At 41.2% G+C, this 22,006-nt stretch overlaps 1 protein-coding gene across 13 annotated transcripts in view; it reads left to right on the plus strand.

Moving 5' to 3' along the window:
• The window catches only part of PRKAG2 (protein kinase AMP-activated non-catalytic subunit gamma 2), a 284,819-nt gene extending 268,419 nt beyond the window's left edge, over positions 1-16,400 (plus strand). For all 13 annotated transcript variants that reach the window (XM_007165414.3, XM_007165415.3, XM_007165417.3 and 10 more), the window contains 6 exons: positions 938-1,064; positions 3,701-3,866; positions 4,183-4,220; positions 8,450-8,596; positions 11,710-11,803; positions 15,829-16,400. In XM_007165414.3, coding sequence (XP_007165476.1) covers positions 938-1,064; positions 3,701-3,866; positions 4,183-4,220; positions 8,450-8,596; positions 11,710-11,803; positions 15,829-15,860 — 604 coding nt within the window. In that variant the 3' untranslated portion in view covers positions 15,861-16,400. The remainder of the gene's footprint in view (positions 1-937; positions 1,065-3,700; positions 3,867-4,182; positions 4,221-8,449; positions 8,597-11,709; positions 11,804-15,828) is intronic.
• Positions 16,401-22,006: the final 5,606 nt, after the last annotated feature.

A 22,006-nucleotide genomic window follows, 5' to 3' on the forward strand; every position in this document is an offset into this window, starting at 1 on the left:
CTAGATAGGGCCCAGCCTCCTTAATATTAAATTCAGTAAACTTAGAGACAGTAGAAATCACAGCCATTGTTGGTCCAAAGGACTGATAATGAACTAGGAAGATGGTCATACTGAGCAGTTTGAAAATCCAGATCACCTGCAGCAGAAACCCACTAGGGAGCTCATTAAAGCTGCAGATTCCTGGGCTCTTTTCCCAGTCGGTCTTTGGAGGGTTTTAGTGCCCCGGAATGTGCATTAAAACAACTCCCCCAGGGGGTCCCAAGATGCACTGAAGTTGAAAAATCAGTCTCCTTAGGCACTGGTCCAGAGGTGGTCAGAGGATGGGGCTGCCCACAAGTGTTGACCCAAGCCTTCTGGGACGGCTCGGACACATTTTCAGAAATAAAAGCCTTCTTAAAACTAGTGCACTAGTGAGAAAAAGTGGAATATTGATTTTTATTATTTTATTTCCAAGTCCTAAAAAACAGCTACGCCCAGCACACCTCCTTGTCGGCGGTCACAGGAGAGGCTGGAGCAGCCGGCAGTGGGCTGGCTGTGCACGGAAGCGGCCAGTGGGCTGCGTGAGGTCAGAGCGGCCAGTGCACGGGGCCCCGGCCACAGCGCCCTCTGTTGCCAGGGTCGTCCATTAGCTTCCCAAGGGGTTAGCTTCTGTCATTTCTCAAATAAAAGCATCAAACCTGCTATTAAAAAAACTGCTCTCCTAGAGATTTTTGTAGTTCACACTTGGATTTGAGGCTTATTAACAGATTATGGAAAATCGAAAATTTTGCTGAGATCTCCAGTTTACAACTTTTCTAGAACGCTGTTTTAGGTCAGTCAACCTTTTAATATTGTAATTTAAAGAAAGACATTGAAAGTACGTTTAAAGCAGGGGTGGTCCAAAGTTTTCTAATTCTTCTTTAAAGCCTCCTAACAACTGTAATGGCTTTTCCCGCAGCCTCTTCGATGCTGTACACTCGTTGATCAAAAATAAAATCCACAGATTGCCAGTTATTGACCCTATCAGTGGGAATGCACTTTATATACTTACCCACAAAAGAATCCTCAAGTTCCTCCAGCTTTTTGTAAGTAGTTTTTAGTGTTTCTAAAGACATAGCTGCATCTACTTTAATTTACTTCAAGTAAATTGGCTCCTGTTACCCTCATAGAAGAAATCGTTAGTTTTGAGGTCTCCATTTCTAAACTTCAGTTTCTCAACTCACTACTATTTGAATTGTACATTCTCAAAGTTGATTCCAGTTAAAAAGTAATCACCTTTCAGTGCAAGTAAAAACACTTGGAATTCTCTATTTAAGTGAGAATATTTTATCACCTAAAATGAGGAGAAGCAAAGCAGTTCGCGAGTCAGTCTGATTAAAGAACTGCTTACCCAAGATAGCTTGAGCCAGACTGCCTTATGATGCTTTACTGGTGTCATGGTTGGGGACATGCTCAGAAGTCCTGGCCCCAGGATGGTCTTATTATTTACTGCAGCAGTGACAGAAAAGCCCAAAGCAAATAAAATTTTGACAACGGAATACCATGTTGGTCCAAATCAGGGATATATTGTCTGTAGGTTTTCTCAACTGCATCGGAAATGAGATGGCTTCATAATCATCCAAAACTCAGAACCTCTTTGGTTGGCAGTATTAAAAACAGGCTCAGAAGGGCCAGAGTGTTCACAGGAGGGCTTTAATTTTTTCCTTTTAATTACATGCACTGAAGTTGAGGTTATAAGTAATTGGTCAGCTAGAACCAGTAAGAGGCCTCATTCATGGTTCAGAAGAGATCATATTAAGAATCATTTTTTTAAAAGAATTTAGTAGTAGACATTAAAAATCTACATCAAGTTAGCTTTCCTGTCTTCTCCACAGCTTCAAATAAGGAAATAGAGCAGATTTCTGGTGTGGCGTGAAGGAGCCCAGGCTGCTCCGACCACGGCGCAGAGGGTTTAAGTGATTGGGAGAAATGCCTTGTCCATCAAACCAGCCCTCTATTTTAATAGTCTGTGTAAATGTAACACTCACCGTGTTTAAATAAACACTAAGAAAGAATGTAGGAAGGAGAAGAGTAACTTACAAAAAAGCATGGCGTTTGGTAAAGAGGCCGTCTAGGGAAGAAGAATTAAGGAGGCGGGGACATTGTTGGTTGGACTTCCTGTCTGCCGTGGGCTGAACCCATGCAGTCGCCTGGGCACTGAGCTTTAACAGGACCCAGGGCGGGGCTGTACCAGGCTCTTAGCCCATGTACCCCCTTAGAGTTGCCATTTTAAAACAATACTCATCATGAGAGGAGCATTACGCTGTGTCAGGCACTTCCCATGATAAATCTAAGCCTAGCCACCACCCTCTCAGGTAGGTATTTTTATTCCTCTGATTTGGAAGCGATAACGTTCAGCAAGGTCGCGTAGCTTTGCCACGGTTGCCGGTTGCCGGTGGTGGTGGAGCAGCCCTCCCTCCAACAGCGCCGTCCGTCCGTGTCCGGAGGCGGCTTAGATCTCGGGCTCAGGGTGTCTGGCTCACAGGGCCGACCGCGCCCGGAGGCCCAGCGCATTTCCGTGGCCGCGCTGCCGTCGAGGGGGCACAGCCTGAGACAGGCCTTTGGCATCTTCTCCTCTACAAGTAGAGGAGGTGGCCTCTGCCAGTACTGCCTTATATTTGGGCCAATATGGTAATTAGAATCATGCTGTTAGAATATTCAGCTAGGGATTTTCAGATAAAAATGAAGAATTTTAAATAAACTCCAGAACCTGATTTTCACCGCCTTGAGATCATGTTCCGAGAAAAAGTAGCGTTGCCCTGAGAGACATTTGACAGACAGCCTAAGTGTGCAGATGGAACAGGGGTTTATCCTGCATCGAGATGGGCTAGATGACCTAATAGGTCTTTCTTTTTTTCTCTCTAAATTTCTAGGATTCTCATGATTTGAATATTGATGAACTCTTTGACTTGAACATTTTGTTTCTTCTAATTGTTCATCTTTTCCTGATAATTATAAGGTACACCAGGAGGATGGAATCAACTGTACCCTTTATAAAAGGTGGATTTTTGAAACCATAGACCTTATTTTGTTTTAGTCAAACATGATCCTAGACTTCTCTCTTCTGACTCTCCCTCCTCCTTTAAAACAGCCCGTGAAAAGAAAAGTTAACTTTTAAATGTTCTTTTAATTCTGTTCAGTTGGCTTGTTCTTGTTCCTAGTAGACAAAAATTGGAGTCCTCCAATGGAGAATTCAGGATGTAGAGGTGGGATGGTGTGGGAACTAGCTTAGCAGCTCAGACAGCCACCATCAAATGCTTTGGGTTTGGAAATGTGTGGGTTCTTAATAAACATTACTTAATGATGACAGCAGGACCGTGAATTTAACATGAATAATTTAAGAAGATTCTTGGTGGCTGATGGGTCTTAATTTCCAAATAGACCTAGACCTGTTGTTCCCTTCTGTCTGGTTTTCCAGTGGGTGGAGAGAAGGAGAAAATGTTACAATGTTAGTGCTTTGCAGTATTTTTACTAAGTAGTTAAATATAAGCATAAACATATAAGCTGGTTTGAACAAAAGACACAGTTCTTGTATGTAACATTTTCACGTTAATTCAGATATCCGGGTGGATTGTTAGAAAAGACTAATTCGTTGCACATAGTTTTTCATCGAGTGTGGACATGTGAACACTGAAAAGGTCTGCTCTGGCTCTAGAGCATCTGTGCCCGTCTTCCTGTCTAGATGTCTGATATGCCAAAGCCTGCTTTCATGAAGCAGAACCTGGGTGCGCTCGGAATCGGGACCTACCACAACATCGCCTTCATACACCCAGACACTCCCATCATTAAAGCCTTGAACGTCTTCGTGGAAAGACGAGTGTCAGCCTTGCCTGTTGTGGACGAGTCAGGTCTGTGTGCTGGGCCATAGCAGTTGAACAGAAACAACGGTTTATCTCCTTAGGGTAAAACTATTGTTAAATGACCTGGCATATCAGATAAGTGGGGAAATGAAAACTTAGCCCAAGGAGTACTCAGGAGAATAAGAATTTTATACTGGCTTATTTTCACATTTTCCATTAAGATATGATTTCATGTCCCTTTTAAAATAGACAAGTTTATTTTGTTTAGCAATATTTAATTCTTAGTAAATATCTAGTTAAGATTGATATTAAGTGCTGTTTTTTGTTTCTAAGACATTATTCTAACATACATTTTTATTTTTAGGAAAAGTTGTAGATATTTATTCCAAATTTGATGTAATTGTAAGTATTTTTAATTTTGTTAAACCTGTCATCTAGAATGCATTTAAAGCATATTCATTAGTCTGTTTCTTGTGATTTTTCCTATTTTAATAATTCCTAGCTTCTTTGAGGATGAGGACCATAGACTCCCCAACAGTAATTGTACTTTTAATATTCATTGGTTTAGCAGTGAATAACATATTAGTAGCATTTTATTTTTTTTAACTTTTTATTTTGTATTGGAATATAGCCGATTAACAATGTTGTGACAGCTTCAGATGCACAGCAAAGTGACTCGGCCATACATACACATGTATCCATTCTCCCCCAGACTCCCCTCCCATCCAGGCTGCCACATAACATTGAGCAGAGTTCCCTCTGCTATACAGTAGGTCCTTGTTGGTTATCCTTTTCAAATATAACAGTGTGTACTTGTCCATCCCAAAATCCCTGACTATTCCTTCCCTCCACCTTCCCCCCCACCCCCGTAACCATAAGTTCATTCTCTAAGTCTGTGAGTCCGTTTCTGTTTTGTAAGTACATTCATTTGTATCATTTCTTTTTAGATTCCCCATATAAGCGATATCATCTGATATTTCTCTTTGTCTGACTTACTTCACTCAGCATGACAATCTCTAGGTCCATCCATGTTGCTGCAATGGCATTATTTCTTTCTTTTTTATGGCTGAGAAATATTCCATTGTATGTATGTACCACATCTTCTTTATCCATTCCTCTGTCGATGGACATTTAGGTTACTTCCATGTCTTGGCTATTGTAAACAGTGCTGCAGTGAACATTGGGGTGCATGTATCCTTTTGGACCATGTTTTTCTCCAGATATATGCCCAGGAGTGGGATTGCAGGGTTGTATGGTAGCTCTATTTTTAGTTTTTTAAGGACCCTCCATACTGTCCTCCATAGTGGCTGCACCAATTTACATTCCCACCAACAGTGTAGGAGGGTTCCCTTCTCTCCACACCCTCTCCAGCATTTACTGTTTGTGGATTTTTTGATGATGGCCATTCTGACTGGTGTGAGGTGATACCTCATTGTAGTTTTGATTTGCATTTCTCTAATCATTAGCGATGTTGACCATCTTTTCATGTGCCTCTTTGCCATCTGTATGTCTTCCTTGGAAAAATGTCTATTTGGGTCTTATGCCCATTTTTTGATTGGGTTGTTTTGATATTAAGCCACATGAGCTGTTCGTAAATTTTGGAGACTAATCCCTTGTCAGTCTCATCATTTGAAAATATTTTCTTCCAATCTGTGGGTTGTCTTTTCATTTTATGGTTTCCTTTGCTGTGTAAAAGCTTTTGAGTTTAATTAGGTCCCATTTGTTTATTTTTATTTCCATTATTCTGGGAGATGGATGGGAAAAGATATTGCTGCGATTTATGGCAGAGAGTGTTCTGCCTATGTTTTCCTCTAAGAGTTTTATAGTGTCTGGTCTCACATTTAGGTTTTTAATCCATTTTGAGCTTATTTTTGTTTATGGTGTTAAAGAATGATCTAATTTCTTTTTTTTACATGTAGCTGTCCAGTTTTCCCAGCACCATTTGTTGAAGAGACTGCCTTTCCACCACTGTATAGTCTTGCCTCCCTTGTTGCCTCCTTTTGTCGTAGGTTAATTAACCATAGGTGCGTGGGTTCATTTCTGGGCTTTCTATCCTGTTCCATTGATCTACAGTTCTCTTTTTGTGCCACTACCATACTGTTTTGATGACTACAGCTTTGTACTATAGTCTGAAGTCAGGGAGCCTGATTTCTCCAGCTCCATTTTTCTTTCTCAAGATTGCTTTGGCTATTTGGGATCTTTTGTGTCTCCATACAAATTTTAAGATTTTTTTGTTCTAGTTCTGTGAAAAATTCCATTGGTAATTTGATAGGGATTGCACTGAATCTGTAGACTGCCTTGGATAGTATAGTCATTTTGACAATATTTATTCCATTCCAAGAACATGGCATATCTTTCCATCTGTTTGTGTCTTCTTCTGTTTCTTTCATCAGCATCTTATAGTTTTTGGAGTACAGGTCTTTTGTCTCCTTAGGTAGGTTTATTCCTAGGTATTTTATTCTTTTTGATGCAGTGGTAAATGGGATTGTTTCTTGAATTTCTTTTTCTGATCTTTCATTGTTAGTGTATAGAAATGCAGCAGATGTCTGTGTATTTATTTTGTAGCCTGCAACTTTACCAAATTCATTGATGAGCTCTATAGTTTTCTGGTAGCATCTTTAGAATTTTCTGTGTATACTATCATGTCATCTGCAAACAGTGACAGTTTCTTTTCCAATTTGGATTCCTTTTCTTTTTCTTCTCTGCCATAGCTAGGACTTCCAAAACTGTGTTGAATAAAAGTGGTGAGAGTGGGCATCCTTGTCTTGTTCCTGATCTTAGAGGAAATGCTTTCAGTTTTTCACCATTGAGAATGATGTTTGCTGTGGGTTTGTCATATATGGCCTTTATTATGTTGAGGTAGGTTCCCTCTGTGCCCACTTTCTGGAGAGTTTTTATCATAAATCAGTGTTGAATTTTGTCAAAAGCTTTTTCTGCGTCTATTGAGATGATCATAGGTTTTTATTCTTCAATTTGTTGATATGGTGTATCACACTGATTGATTTGCGGATACTGAGAAATCCTTGATCATGGTGTATGATCCTTTTAATGTATTGTTGGATTCAAATTGCTAGTATTTTGCTGAGGATTTTTGCTTCTATGTTCATCAGTGATATTGGCCGGTAATTTTCTTTTTTAGTGGTATCTTTGTCTGGTTTTGGTATTAGGGTGATGGTGGCCTCACAGAATGAGTTTGGGAGTGTTCCTTCCTCTGCAATTTTTTGGAACAGTTTCCGAAGGATAGGTGTTAGCTCTTTTCTAAATGTTTGATAGAATTCACCTGTGAAGCCATCAGGTCCTGGACTTCCGTTTGTTTGTGGTTTTTTAGTTACAGTTTCAATTTCAGTGCTTGTGATTGGTCTGTTCATATTTTCTGACTTTTCCTGGTTCAGTCCTGGGAGACTGTACCTTTCCATATTAGTAGCATTTTATAATTCTTTGTTTTTTCAGTACATGAGTCACTTATCCATTACTACAGCATGTGTATATGTTAAATGGTCATGTTTCTATACCAGAGACATTGATTCATTCTGCCAACAGGCATGTGCTTAGTGCGCACGTGGATCCCTGGTCACCCATATCCCACTACCTGCTGATTGGGAACAACTGTTCTAAAGAGGACAGCAAATGTATTTAATAGCATTATGTGAAGTTCTGTTTTTTAATCCCTGGTTTAAATTTACTAGATTGATTTTGGTCTTACATCCTTCCACTCGATACTTTCCCCCCATTCATTTAAATTCATTTCCTTAGAGTTTTACATTATTTCTAAGAAAGGGAACTGAAACTTTGATAGCCCCAAACCTGCATACCGTTTTTTTTGCCTTAATATTGACCATAGCATTAAGTATTCTTTTGTAGCTGTCTCAGACCCTTTTGTTTCATCTTACTCTGTTTAACATAACCGACACCAAAAAATAGGCTTATTGGAATTTGGTTGGGTGGGACCCTGTAAGGTTAATCAGAACCTTGAGAAGCCATTCAGATCTACAGGGCTTCCTCCGTGATTACTTGATCCCGATGGGCCCCCGCAAAGCCTTTCTAGCAAAAACCTTGTTCCCTAGCCCTGGGGACTTCTCACCCTTTGCAGGTGTTGGTCCACCTCTCAAAAGACTATTCATTCAGGGAATGTAGGGTAAGAGTAGGGGGATAAATTAGGAGTTTAGGACTAACAGATACAAACTATTGTATATAAAATAAACAACAAGGCCCTACTGTATAGCACAGGGAACTATATTCAATATCTTATAATAACCTATAATAAAATATATATATATATATATAAATAAGTCACTTTGCTGTACACCAGCAACTAACACTACATTGTAAATCAACTATACTTCAATTAAAAAAAAAAAAAAAAAAGAACCCTATAGGGTAAGAATAGGGGAATCTTCTGTAGGACATACAGTCAGAATTTAACCATTGCTTCATAATAAAGGTACACCTTATAAGCTTTAAATTGATAAGATGATGAAATAACAGTACTGATGGCATGTCATAAGCTGGTACAGTGGTACTAAGTTATGATAAACATTAATGTTTTTAAAGATCAGGCTGCTTTGAACTAACTTTTTGGTCATTAATGTGAATTGAAATGAAGGATATAACCCACTGTTACTTTATTATAGAACCTTGCTGCTGAAAAAACATACAACAACCTAGACATCACAGTGACCCAGGCCCTGCAGCACCGGTCACAGTATTTCGAAGGCGTAGTGAAGTGCAGTAAGCTGGAAGTACTGGAGACCATCGTGGACAGAATAGTGAGAGCCGAGGTGAAGTGGCTGCACCCGGGTCCCCCCACCTCCCCGTCTGCCACGAGCACTAACTAGGAAAGGGTGCCCCAGGAATTCTGAGTCACAGGACCAGCCCGCGAGGCAGCCTTCCAGGCCAGTCCGGTGACCCAGTCTCCCTGCTCCAGAACCTAGCACGTTTCTTGGCACATAGTAGGTCATCTGTGAATGTTCACCGAATTGAATTGAATTTATAAGTCCTGACATCATAGCTGAATCAAATAAGGATACTTCCATGGTTTTAAAACATACTTGAGAAAACAGAAGTCCCAAGAGCTTTAAGTTTCCTTAGAGTATTGATGAATTTAAAGCTAAAAATGTGTAATTATATGGTTTTAACAAGTAAGTCAATAAAATGTATTCTGATCTTTTTTTTTAAGTTAAATGGTCTGTTCATCTCCTGACCGTGAGCACTTGTGCCCCCTGTATTTTACTGCCTGTAAAATTTTTTAGTATACTTTGCATAACACTCTGAATAAAAGATAAGCAAGATCATTTTATAGTGCATCTAATTCAGTATACCCATTCCCAAAATAATTTCTTTCCTTTCTTGTTAGGGATAGGAATGTTGTTACCCTCTTCATCACTCCTTAGGACTGAAGGATGCAACTGTGTTCCTTCTAACCCCTATTAGGCAAAATCAATTCATAATAAGTCTGCTTTGATTTTTATTTAAAAGCAAGAATACAGTCCCTGAGAAAAAGTACCTGGTTATTTTTAGGGTAATTGCAGGCGACCTTAGCCTGCTTTCTGAAAGTTACCTGTGAAGTGGTGTGTTGGGTCAGAGCACAGAGCACAGAGCCCGTCTTCGGGAGCCAACGTTGCCCAAGTCCACCTGCCCTGCTCCTGTCACGTGTTTTGGAGGGTCCCACCCTGCTCCGTCCTCAGCAGAGCTGACTCCTCAAACTGCAGCTGCCATGGCCTTTACCGTTTCACTAGTCTCAACACAAAGTCTTTTTCTACTTGAATTTAACATCCATTACTAGTTTTCCAGAGGGTTCTAATTGACTTAGGAATACATCTAAGCTTTTTATTGTTCTTTTTTATATGCCTTTTGAAGATCGTAAGCAGAAATAGGTAAGACATTCCTCCCTAATTTTAAGGACAATGGACCACATCCATCTGATGGAATCCTTTATAACAATTAAAAATCATGTTAAAGGAGAATACTGTTGATATGGAAAAACAATATATTGCTAAGAGAAGGGCCAGTTACTATATATAGTGTGATGCCTCGTGTTAACAAATGTGCACGTGCATAGAAAAGAGACTAGAAAGACTCGCCCCGCAGTATTAACACGGCTGTCTCTGTGGAGAACGCCAGCACGCCTCCGTGTTCCCAGGACCCCTGTTTGAGCACGTGCTACTGCAGGTAGGAGAAGAAAGTGATTGGCTTGTCCTGGAAGTTCATCTGGTGAGCAGCACAAACTTGAATATGAAAATAGGTCATTGAGGGAAATACAGGTGTAATTAAAGTTTTCTCAAGTTACCCACCTTGACTTTTTTCGTCATTAAGATAATTTTTTTCACCATATGACTCCTTGTTGGACAAAGACCAGTTTTTAGCTTCAACATGTATATATATATATATATATATGGGTGTGTGTGTGTATATATATATACACACACACACATACACATATATATATGCACATATTTCATATATATATATAAAATATACTTTTTTTATATATACAGTATATTTTTGGCTGCACTGAGCAGCTTGTGGGATCTTAGTTCCCCAACCAGGGACTGAACCAGGGCTCTCAGCCGTGAAAGCACAGAGTCCTAACCACTGGACCGCCAGGGAATTCCCAGCTTCAACATAATTTTGTTAAGAGAAGGGTATACAGTATCAGCGATGATTTGGTTTATTTATATGACAAATATCACACTAGCTTTTAGAAAAGAAACATAAGTTTAGACTCAGCAACAGATGATAATATTTTTGGTGGTCATTTCTGTCTGGCAGAACTAATTCTAAGTGAAATGGTTTCCCCTTGACCTTTAGTAGTTCAAAAGATAGTTATTTATCATTATTAAATGTTAACAACAAAATGTGTCTAGTATAGAAATATAAAGCATTCTCTGGACCTAGATGTAAATCAACTTACGATTAAAGTTAATAGATAATTGTGTTATATCACAGGGTTATTGAAGAACATAAGTTTTTCTAGAGAAGCTTTTAAAAGAAATTTATGTTGATTAGCGTGAGAAAGATGACAAAGTGATTTCTCTTTTAACCGAAAAGCACGCTATGATGTCAAAAGCATCACCGGCACAGTATCATTAGAGACAAACTATAAAAATGATTTCCCGGCTCCTCCCATCTCCCTCCTGTGCCACCCATTCTGTAGCAGCGGGTCTTAACTGTTCAGTGAGGAGAAGAGGATCTCCAGGGTAACCGACTGGCATGTGGTTGCCTCAAGCCTAAATTCTAAAGCTTTTAAATCAGAGAAGCCTGGTGCTCTCTCTCCCTCCTTTCCTGTTTTAATGATGCTTTGTTATAGGAATACCTCAGAACACGGTCCACTCACTTATAAAAGACTTTCAAGTAGAAAACGAGACGTGAATGTAATTTATTTCACTTTATTACAGTTGATCATCCTCTGACTGTTACTCTTAATATATGAACTTCATAGAGAAAAGAGAAAATATAATCTAAGAGCAGTGACCTTTTATTTAGTTTCACTGCTTATTCGGACTTCTCTCCCAGGTAAAACCACTTATGTGATAGTTAATAGAAACCGAGATACAACTTTTAAAAATTAAAAACCGTTTAAGAGATTAGAAGCCACATGAAGCAGCTACTGTGATACTTCTTCATGTTTCGAGTTGTATCTTTCATATATTAATATTTTGAAAATAGAAAACTCAGCAGGACATCTCTGGCTAATTTTTCTTAAAAGTAGTCAAGCAAATCAGCATTGCATTTTAACAGAGCCAAGACCATTGCATGGCTCTGTGCACTGTTCCTTTCTCTCATTTGTGGGATCTGTTCATTGTATAGCACACGAAAGACTTTTTCTAACGTCCATTTTAAGCCTTTACTTATTTCAACTTTCACACGTGGCCTCCTTTCCTCTTGTTTGCAGGTCCATCGGCTGGTGGTAGTAAACGAAACAGACAGTATCGTGGGTATTATTTCCCTGTCGGATATTCTGCAAGCCCTGATACTCACCCCTGCAGGTACAAATGCCAGTGTCTGACCTTTACTGTAAGTGCACAGGGACCCCAGGCGGGGCCGGGGCGGGGATGCCGGGCAGCAAGCCCTCCCTCGCCCACCTGCCAGCCGCAGCTTTCTGTGCAGTACTTTGTAAACCATTTTCATTTTCTTTGTGGTTTTGAAGTTCTCCTATTCTACTTGAGAGAAAAGTTTATAGAAAGTATTCTGCCTTAAGAGCATCCTGTCGACACCCAGAAGTGCTTAAGTAATCAAGGATTCATTGCCATGATCGTCATAACCTTGCCCATTAAAAAGTGAAGATCTCCTCAGTGTTGCTTTATGTTTAGGACTACTAACTGGAAATCAGGAGGGAAATTCTTTGGGATCTAAGTATTGAAACCATCTACCCTTCAAAAAAAAAAAAAAAGCTTACTAGTAGTGAGTATATAAAACAAATGACCTACACAAACTTTTTTCCATTAATAGTGTATGGAAATTACATTAACTGCCAAACATTGGTGACTAAACTCATCTTCTGCCAGATTAACTCTAAGCAAACCCTCAGGTCACAGTCGGGGAGCCCGTGAGGCAGGGGGAGGGAGGGGCCTTCGGTGTTTCTCCTGTGTCACACAGTTTAATCGTTTAATGGCTGAAGGGGTCCTAAAACCACCAGCCTTCCACATCCCCTCCCCACCCACACGAAGTACAGACAACCCAGCCTCAGGCCTCACAGATCAAGGCCAAGACGGGAGACTAAACCATGTGCCCTTTGAACTCTTAGAAGTTAAACATTAAAATGTGCCTTTACTAGGGTATTGATTTTTCTTTAGTTCAGAAATCAATCAAACTGGCTAAGACTAGTTTTTACAGTTGGCCTATAGCCTGAAGATACCCACCCGAAAAGAATCCCCATCACCAGCGAGAAACAGATTGCGCTGATTAAGTGAGAGCGGCAGGGGCGTGATTCCGGGGGAGCAGTGACTCCCAGCAGGCCGTAGAGAAGCAGCAGCACCTGGACGTTGTTAGAAACGCACAGGTGGGGCCCAGCCCACGTCTGCTGAGTCAGAAACTCGAGAGACGGGGCTTGCTGCAGTCATTTTCAAATTTCGGATATGTGAGAACCTGAAACTCGTGGTAACCTCTTTTTAATCATTACTTAAGTTTTAGTACAGCGTTCGAGTTCAACCTGTGTGCACACTACAGAGTGATCACTCCCCAAGTCCTGCTATCATCCACCACCATACAGCTGAGCCTCTCACCCCCTGCACCCACCCCCACCCCCACCCCCTTCCCTTCTGGTAACCACTGCGGTGTTCTCCATGTTCTTCTGCTGTCTTTGTTTGTTCATCAGTTCTGGCTTGGGTTTTTTTAGATTACACATATGAATGAAACCATATGGTATTTCTCTGTCTTGATTTATTTCGCTCAGAAATAAGTGAAAGATCCATCCATGTTGTCAAAAATGGCAGGATTTCTTTTTTTTTTTTTTTATGGCTCATGATAATCTCCGTAGTCATGAAATGAGAAAAGGACTAAAAGATGTGAGACTGTTCATAGCATTACTTGTAATAACCTCAAACTGGAAATAACCCAAATATCTTTGAGCAGAAGAACGGACAGACTGCATTCTGTTCATTAGTGGAATGCATTGATGGTGAACACACATAGCTGTATCGGACGGTGGATGAACCCCACATATGAAACAGAGCAAGGAGGCAGGACCAATGCAGAGAGTGTGACTGCATTTATATACAGTTGACCCTTGAACAACATGGGTCCACTTATACGTGAATTTTTTTCAATAGTAGATACTGCAGTGCTACGCAGTCCATGGTTGGTTGAATCCACAGACGCCGAACTGCGGATACGGAGGGCAATTGTGGATACAAAGGATGAGTTGTGGGTAGCGCCCCAGTGTTGTTCAGGGGTCAGCTGTGCAGCTCCTCTGTGCGTGTTAGGAAGAGGGCTCACCTCCAGACAGGTTCATCCCCACAGGCACGTAACTCGGCACCTTCAGAAAAAGACACCCCTTTTCTAGTCGGCGGGCCCTGGGCCAAGGCACACAGCTTGCCGGGCTGAGTCAGGCCAAATGTCAACTCGTTTCCGTCCCCGTGGCCAAGATTCTTTGTGCATCACCAATTCAGAGTAAGCAGTTCTTCATCCTCTCTGTGCCTTGGCGTCACAAACCGTAAGAATGAGAATGTTCGTCTGGGTGAATTTAAACTTCCATCCAGATTTGATATTTCAAAAATTCTAAATTATTAATGCAAGTCAGCATTAATGAAAATGCAAGGAGGAAACCTGTTCCACAGCTGGATTTGGAATGTATGTTACCACAGAAATAAATATTGTAAAGACAGGGATAGTCGAATTAGAATTCTTTGTAGTACGGTGTGTATAACGCTGTTCATTTAGGAAAATGCCCTGTATTCCTAATAACTGGATTACCAGTGAACAGAGGGAGCGCCTCTGTCAGGTCAGACACTAGCATACTCGGGTGACCGTGTGGTGTAAGCATCGGACTAGAGGTCCAGCCTGGGCAGCCCAGCCCCGCTGTCCCCTCGGAGCTGTGTGAGTGTGGGCCAGCTTGCTGCTCACCTGTGCAGCCTCTGTCCCTCCCTTCAGCTATAGGATGAGCAGCCTGACACAGGCCTAGTGGCCCTCCAGAGATCCTCTGATTGAAAGCACAGCCGTGCGTGAAGGCTGTGCACCGTCAGACCCCATACCCGGGACAAGCCCCATACCCTGGACCAGCACTGCTGGGTGCATGTTTATGGAATAATCAGTAAGAGATGCTTTTTGAAAGAATCCCCTATTATGTGAATAAAAGGTACCAGTGGTTATTCTTTTCACCAGATACTGGACACAATTCCCCATTAAGGATACTGATTCGATATAGTAACATCTTCTCTTTTTTAAAAAGTTTTTAGCAGTAGTTCATTGTCCAACTTAATTCAGACTGTCCAAACAAACCTGAGTACCCACATGTGCAGCTAGTGAGTAAACAGCCTGATGGCAGTAGCTACAATTTTTTTAGCCCCTTATTTTTTATAGATTGTTGATCTCTTTCAAAGTCGAGTGTCTTCTAGTGTCTGATGAGAAAATACGGAATCTGCTGTAATGAAAAAAATGGCAGCTCCCCCCTCCCAACCCATTTCAAAATATCCTGGCAAGGTGAGAGTAGGTTTTATGTGCAGTTACTGTAAGCATGTTTAATGCTTTTACATTTTTATAAGTATGCACAACAGAAATAATTTGCACCTTCACTAAAACTTAAATGCATATGTCTTTTAAAAACTTTTAGCAGCAGAACCCTCTTCTTTTCCAAATTAAACCTTGCATATTTAGAATTATGACACACAGGGAATTCCCTGATGGTCCAGTGGTTAGGACTTACGTGCTTTCAAGGCCGTGGCCCAAGTTCAATCTCTGGTGGGGGAACTAAGATCCCTCAAGCCTCGTGGCATGGCCAGAAGAAAAAAAAAAAGGGCTTCCCTGGTGGCGCAGTGGTTGAGAATCTGCCTGCTAATGCAGAGGACACAGGTTCGAGCCCTGGTCTGGGAAGATCCCACATGCCGCGGAGCAACTAGACCCGTGAGCCACAACTACTGAGCCCGCACGTCTGGAGCCTGTGCTCCGCAACAAGAGAGGCCGCGACAGTGAGAGGCCCGCGCACCGCGATGAAGAGTGGCCCCCGCTCGCCACAACTAGAGAAAGCCCTCGCACAGAAATGAAGACCCAATACAGCCAAATATAAATAAATAAAAATTTTTTTAAAAAAAGTAAAATCTATCCCCAAAATATTAAAAAAAAAAAAAAAGAGTGCCAGAATTAAGATATGCAAAATGGATTCAAAGCGTGCTGCAGCGATGGTAGGTGGGGGTGGGGAGCCTGGCGCTGCCCTGCTCATTCCCCACGTCTCCTAAGGCTCTGCAGGTGCGGGGAGGTGCCACCAGGCAGAGAACCACCACTGCGTTCACATAGGACATGCACAGCTGCAACGTATTTTTATATTGCTTTGAAACTTTCGTTTCCCATCTCCTGATAGGTGCCAAGCAGAAGGAGACAGAAACCGAATGACGACCGTGAGTGGAGGAGCCCTCGCAGGAGAACTTGAACAAAGATGCTGGGTCACGCTTTGCCTCATGAACACTGACCGCGATAGAACAGAGTCCAATGGCTGAGAATGTGTATCAGGGTTTAGTGATGGGTGTTTTTTCCAGTGATGTTGAAACTAAGCATAAAAAAGAAAGATTTTGTGTTTGAAGGTGCGAGCTTGCATTAAAAGACTGTTTTCAGACCGTTGTCTGAAAGATTTCAAATGCTGTATGTCATTAAAGTGCACTGTGTCCTGAATTTCTGCTATTTTCCATTTTAAAGAATTCACTGGTATCTAACAGGTAACATGACATAAGGCGAGTGAGTGGCATATTGAGACCTAGTGCCTTATGTCAGCACAGCGATATGTCATCACTACCGCCCATCGCAGCTGGAGCGCGTCCTTGTGAACTGACACTGCTGGAGTGTGAACGTCTGAACCTTTACCAAATCAGTTTGTTTTCATTAGATTTGTTGAATAGCTGTAATTTGAATATAAATAATTACTTTATAAAACTTTAATGACGGTTTTATGTGTTAGTGTTCTGTTCTGAACTATAGTGTAAACAAGGCTGATTTACAACAGCTTTATTTATTTTTACTTTCATGCAATTTTTTACACATCTTTTGGTGGGTAAATTTCACCGTACCCGTTAATAAACCATTGGTTGCTATTTTAAAAGGGCAAAATTCTCATTAAGTTTGATCTGGAAAGGATATGACTTCTCAAATAGCCACTGTTAGGTTTTAAAAGCTGAAGTTTCTAACAGCATTTGTGGGAACCTCTCTGTGGGGCTGCAAACAAAGTGCCGGGAAGATGTCTATTTTTTCTTGTGTTTTGACATGAAAATCATGACGTTTGTGTGATTGCTGATGTGATTGTTTTGTAAATTTTACTGTGGCATATACAGTATTGTCATATGGTTGAGGAGAAACACAATGTTTCCTAATGTAAGTGCTCTGAAAATGTTGACACTATATATATATATATATATATATATATGTATGTGTGTGTGTGTGTGTGTGTATATATATATGAGTATAGTTTGGTTTTTTGTTTTTGGGTTTTTTTTTTGCAGATTGAAAAATTAAAATAAATCTTACTATCTGCCATCTTGTTACAGAAGTTCTTTAAAATACTTTGTATTTCAGCACATTTCTTTTTTTAACATCTTTATTGGAGTATAATTGCTTTTCAATGGTGTGTTAGTGTCTGCTTTATAACAAAGTGAATCAGCTATACAAATACATATATCACCATTTCTCCTCCCTCTTGCGTCTCCCTCCCACCCTCCCTATCCCACCCCTCTAGGTGGTCACAAAGCACTGAGCTGATGTCCCTGTCAGCACATATTAAAATTCTACATGCAGTTTCCCACTTAGATATTTCTCCCCAAATAAAGGAGAACATGAATTCTTATATTCTTTTTTACATCAACAGAAAAAAACCTTAATGATTTGATTCATAAACTTTCTCTCTCCATTATTAAATAAAACATATTTAATTAAAAATTGCCATGCAGATTTTCTTGTGCTAGGTGTCAATTTTTTCATCTCTTAGTAGGCCAAATATGAGAGGAGATTTTTGTCTCTGTTTTCCCCATAGAAATAGTAGTGGTTGTGACTTAGGCTAATGGTAATACTTGGAGAACAATGAAATATCAGAAAGAGAAAGTTTTTAAAAACCCCTCTTAAAACTGTGTCCAAAAAAAAAAAAAAAAAAAAAAACCAAATACCTAGGAATAAACCTGACCAAGGAGGTGAAAGACATATGCTGAGAACTATAAAACACTGATAAAGGAAACTGAAGATTATTCAAAGAAATGGAAATACATCCCATGCTCTTAGATTGGAAGAATATTATTAAAATGGCCTTACTACCCAAAGCAATCTACAGATTTAATGCAATCCCTATCAAATTACCATGACATTGTTTTACAGAACGAGAACAATCCTAAAATTTACATGGAACCACCAAAGACCCAGAATTGCCAAAGCAATCCTGAGGAAAAAGAACAAAGCTGGAGGCATAACCCTCCCAGACTCCAGACAATACCACAAAGCTACAGTAATCAAAAGAGCATCGTATTGGCACAAAAACAGACATATGGATCAATGGAACAGAATAGAGAGCCCAGAATTAAACCCACACACCTACGGCCAATTAATCTTCAACAAAGGAAGCAAGAATACATAACGTAGAAAAGACAGACTCTTCAGCAAGTGGTGTTGGGAAAGCTGGACAGCTGTATGTATATCAATGAAGTTAGAACACTCCCTCACACCATACTCAAAAATAAACTCAAAAATGGCTTAAAGACAAATGTAAGACATGACACCATAAAATTCCTAGAAGAGAACATAGGCAAAACATTCTGTGACATTAATTGTACCAATATTTTCTTAGGTCAGTCTTCCAAGGCAAAAGAAATAAAAGCAAAAATAAATGGGACCTAATCAAACTTACAAGCTTTTGCACAGCAAAGGAAACCATAAACAAAAATGAAAAGACAACCTATGAAATGGGAGAAAATATTTATAAACAATGTGATCAACAAGAGCTTAATTTCCAAAATATACAAACAGCTCATACAGCTCAATATCAAAAAAACAAACAACCCCATCAAAAAATGGGCAGAAGACCTAAATAGACATTTCTCCAAAGAAGATATACAGATGGCCAACAGATACATGAAAAAATGCACAATATCGCTAATGATTAAAGAAATGAACATCAAAACTACAATGAGGTATCACCTCACACCAGTCAGAATAGCCATCATCAAGAAGTCTACAAATAATGCTGGAGAGGGTGTGGAGAAAAGGGAACCCTCCCACACTGTTGGTGGGAATGTAAATTCGTGCAGCCACTATGGAAAACAGTATGGAGGGTCCTTAAATAAAAACAGGGTTGCCATATAATCGTGCAATCCCACTCCTGGTCATATATCCAAAAACACAAAAACTAATCCGTAAAGATACATGCACCCCAATGTTCATAGCAGCACTATTTATAATAGCCAAGATATGGAAGCAAACTAAGTGTCCACCAACAGATGAATGTACAAAGATGTGGTACATATATACAACGGAATATTACTCAGCAATAAGAAAGAATGAAATAATGCCGTTTGCAGCAACATGGATGGACCTAGAGATTATCCTACAGAGAAAGACAAATTATATCACTTATATGTGGAATGTAAAAAAATGATACAAATGAACTTATTTACAAAACAAATAGATTCACATAGAAAACAAACTTCTGGTTAACAAAGGGTAAAGTGGGGGGCAGGAGTAAATTAGGAGTTTGGGGTTAACAGATACACACTACTATATATGAAACAGACAGGGCTTCCCTGGTGGTGCAGTGGTTAAGAATCCGCCTGCCAACGCAGGGGACACGGATTCGAGCCCTGGTCCGGCAAGAGCAACTAAGCCCGTGCGCCACAACTACTGAGCCTGCGCTTTAGAGCCCGTGAGCCACAACTACTGAGCCCATGTGCCACAACTACTGAAGCCCGTGCGCCTAGAGCCCGTGCTCTGCAACAAGAGAGGCCGCGGCAATGAGAAGCTGGCGCACCGCAATGAAGAGTAGCCCCCGCTCGCCACAACTAGAGAAAGCCTGCGCGCAGCAACAAAGACCCAACGCAGCCAAAAATAAAATAGATAAACAAGGACCTACTGTATAGCACAGAGAACTATATTCAGTATCTTGTAATAATCTATAATGGAAAAAAAACAGAAAAAGAATATATATACACACACATATGAATCACTTTGCTGCACACCTGAAACTAACAAAACATTGTAAATCAACTATACCTCAATTTAAAAAAGAAAAAAATACTTGGGAAAAGGAAAAAATCTCAAAGCTGCTAAAATAACAGTTTTTAAACTCAACGTATCTATTCTCAATCCGCCCCTTGCTTGTGTAGCATACGGGAGCGTGCACAGACTATGCACGTTGTGAAGGAGACATGCTGTGTGTCTTCCGCTTCAGAAGACAGCTGGGAGCCACTTAACAAAGAACCATGTTAGCACTGTCTCTTCCCACGACGCACACACATGTCCTGCAAGTCTCTGACTCTCCCCCAAACATACCTTTTTGTTTGTTTGTTTAAGGGTTTTGAGTTGTGTGGGCAGGTCAAGCACATCAGGGTGTGGAGCAGATGTAAGTGTTACACACGTTGGCCTAAGTGAAGCAACCTAGTCTAGCGGTCAGGCTACAATGAACGAAGATCCATTATCCTTCTGTTTCCACCTAAGAGTTATTTGTTCCCAGCAAATGATCAAGACTGGGTTACAGGGCTTCCCTGGTGGCGCAGTGGTTGAGAGTCCACCTGCCAATGCAGGGGACATAAGTTCGAGCCCTGGTCCGGGAAGATCCCACATGCCGCGGAGCAACTAGGCCCGTGAGCCACAACTACTGAGCCTGCGTGTCTGGAGCCTGTGCTCTGCAGCAAGAGAGGCCGCGATAGTGAGAGGCCTGCGCACCGCGGTGAAGAGTGACCCCCGCTTGCCGCAACTAGAGAAAGCCCTGGCACAGAAACGAAGGCCCAACACAGCCAAAAATTAATTAATTAATTAATTAAAAAAAAAAAAAGACTGGGTTACAGTAAACATGCTTCTCCGTGCCCCTCTAGGAATAAGGAAAAGTGGCACTTGAAGGCCAAGTGAAGGAAGGATTCTAAGGGGAAACGTCTAAACAATTTGAGAGATAGAGCTCACTTTGGAAACCCCTGCAGGACAAGCCTCAAGTGTCTGTAGCGCCCTCATCACCTTGAGGCTCGCTAAGACCCAGCGGGCCCTGGGCTCACTTAAGCGCCCACTGTGACTCTGGCCCTCACACCGACAGCACCTCCAAAGATTGCTGTGAACAAAAGTGACGAATCTGAAAGGAAGAGGGTATCAGAAACACCACGTCTGTTCCAGAAATGGAGGGCATCTGTTCTGTATTCTAATCTCAGAAAAACTTATAGACGTATTGAGCCGATAACATTTCTCATAACATTTTTTTAGAGAAACATCTTTGCATGAAGAGACAGTCCTCTTAAACCACTGGTTCTCAATCTGGGGAGGTTCTGACCCTAGAGGACATTTGGCAAAGTGGAGACATTTTTGGTTGTCACCACTGGGGGTGGAGAGAGGGGCTGTGTGCTACTGGCATGTGGTGGGTAGAGACCACACGTGCCACAAAACTCACTGCACTGCACAGGATGGCCCCCATGACAGAGTATGCAGCCCAAGATGTCTGTAGTGGTGAAGTTAGAAACTCTGCCCTAAACAATTAGAATCTTCTTGGTATTGTGATTGTATTTGTTACTTCCTAACTGAATCCACCTGTCTTTGGAAGAAAAACTCAGTGGGCAGCCTTTCTGGGAAAGGAGACAATTGAAATAATCCACAGGCCAATTCCATGGGTCCATATGACCCTCATCACAATCTCCTTCCAAAGCATTTTCACCAAAAAAGGGGCTTTTGCTTTGCTTAATAGCACTCTAAGGAGAAAACTGCTACCCACAGGGAAATATGTGGAAAGTCAATTTCACTCAGCTATTTTATTTTCATAAAGAAATCGAGAACAAACTCTAAAATTTTCTCACGTAAAATTACCTGCAAAGCTGGCATAATTTAAGTCCGTGTATGAAGCACGCTTAAAACACCTTCACGAGAAACCCCTGAAATTCCGTCTCATTGTGGATCACCCCATCTTACTTCTTGTTCCAAACACACTGCATTAAAACTTACCTTTAGATGTCGACCTCAGCAAGGGCAGAGTGCAATTATTCAGCTCTCAAAGCAAACTGAGGTTCCTTCCTGCGGGGAGGCTGGAAGAAAATCAGGTGCCCAGCTCTCTCCAGACATCTCTGCGCCCGAAGCACTGCCGAGCTCTGCACCTCACAGATCGGAAGCTGGAAACTCGCGGAAACACCGGTCCTGACTTAAACCCTGTGTCTCCCTCCCTGGAAAATCTGCATCCCAGGCACGGGATTTCGTCGGCGACCAGAGCAAACGCCTCGTGCTGGCGCACTGAAGACAGAGGCTTGGCGTCACGGCCGTTCCTGATCGCCAAGGTCAGGACTCTAGCATCTCGGCCCCCCCATCCCGGCCACAGGACAGCAGAG

Source organism: Balaenoptera acutorostrata, chromosome 7, assembly GCF_949987535.1.
Source record: "Balaenoptera acutorostrata chromosome 7, mBalAcu1.1, whole genome shotgun sequence".
Classification (NCBI taxonomy): domain Eukaryota; kingdom Metazoa; phylum Chordata; class Mammalia; order Artiodactyla; family Balaenopteridae; genus Balaenoptera; species Balaenoptera acutorostrata.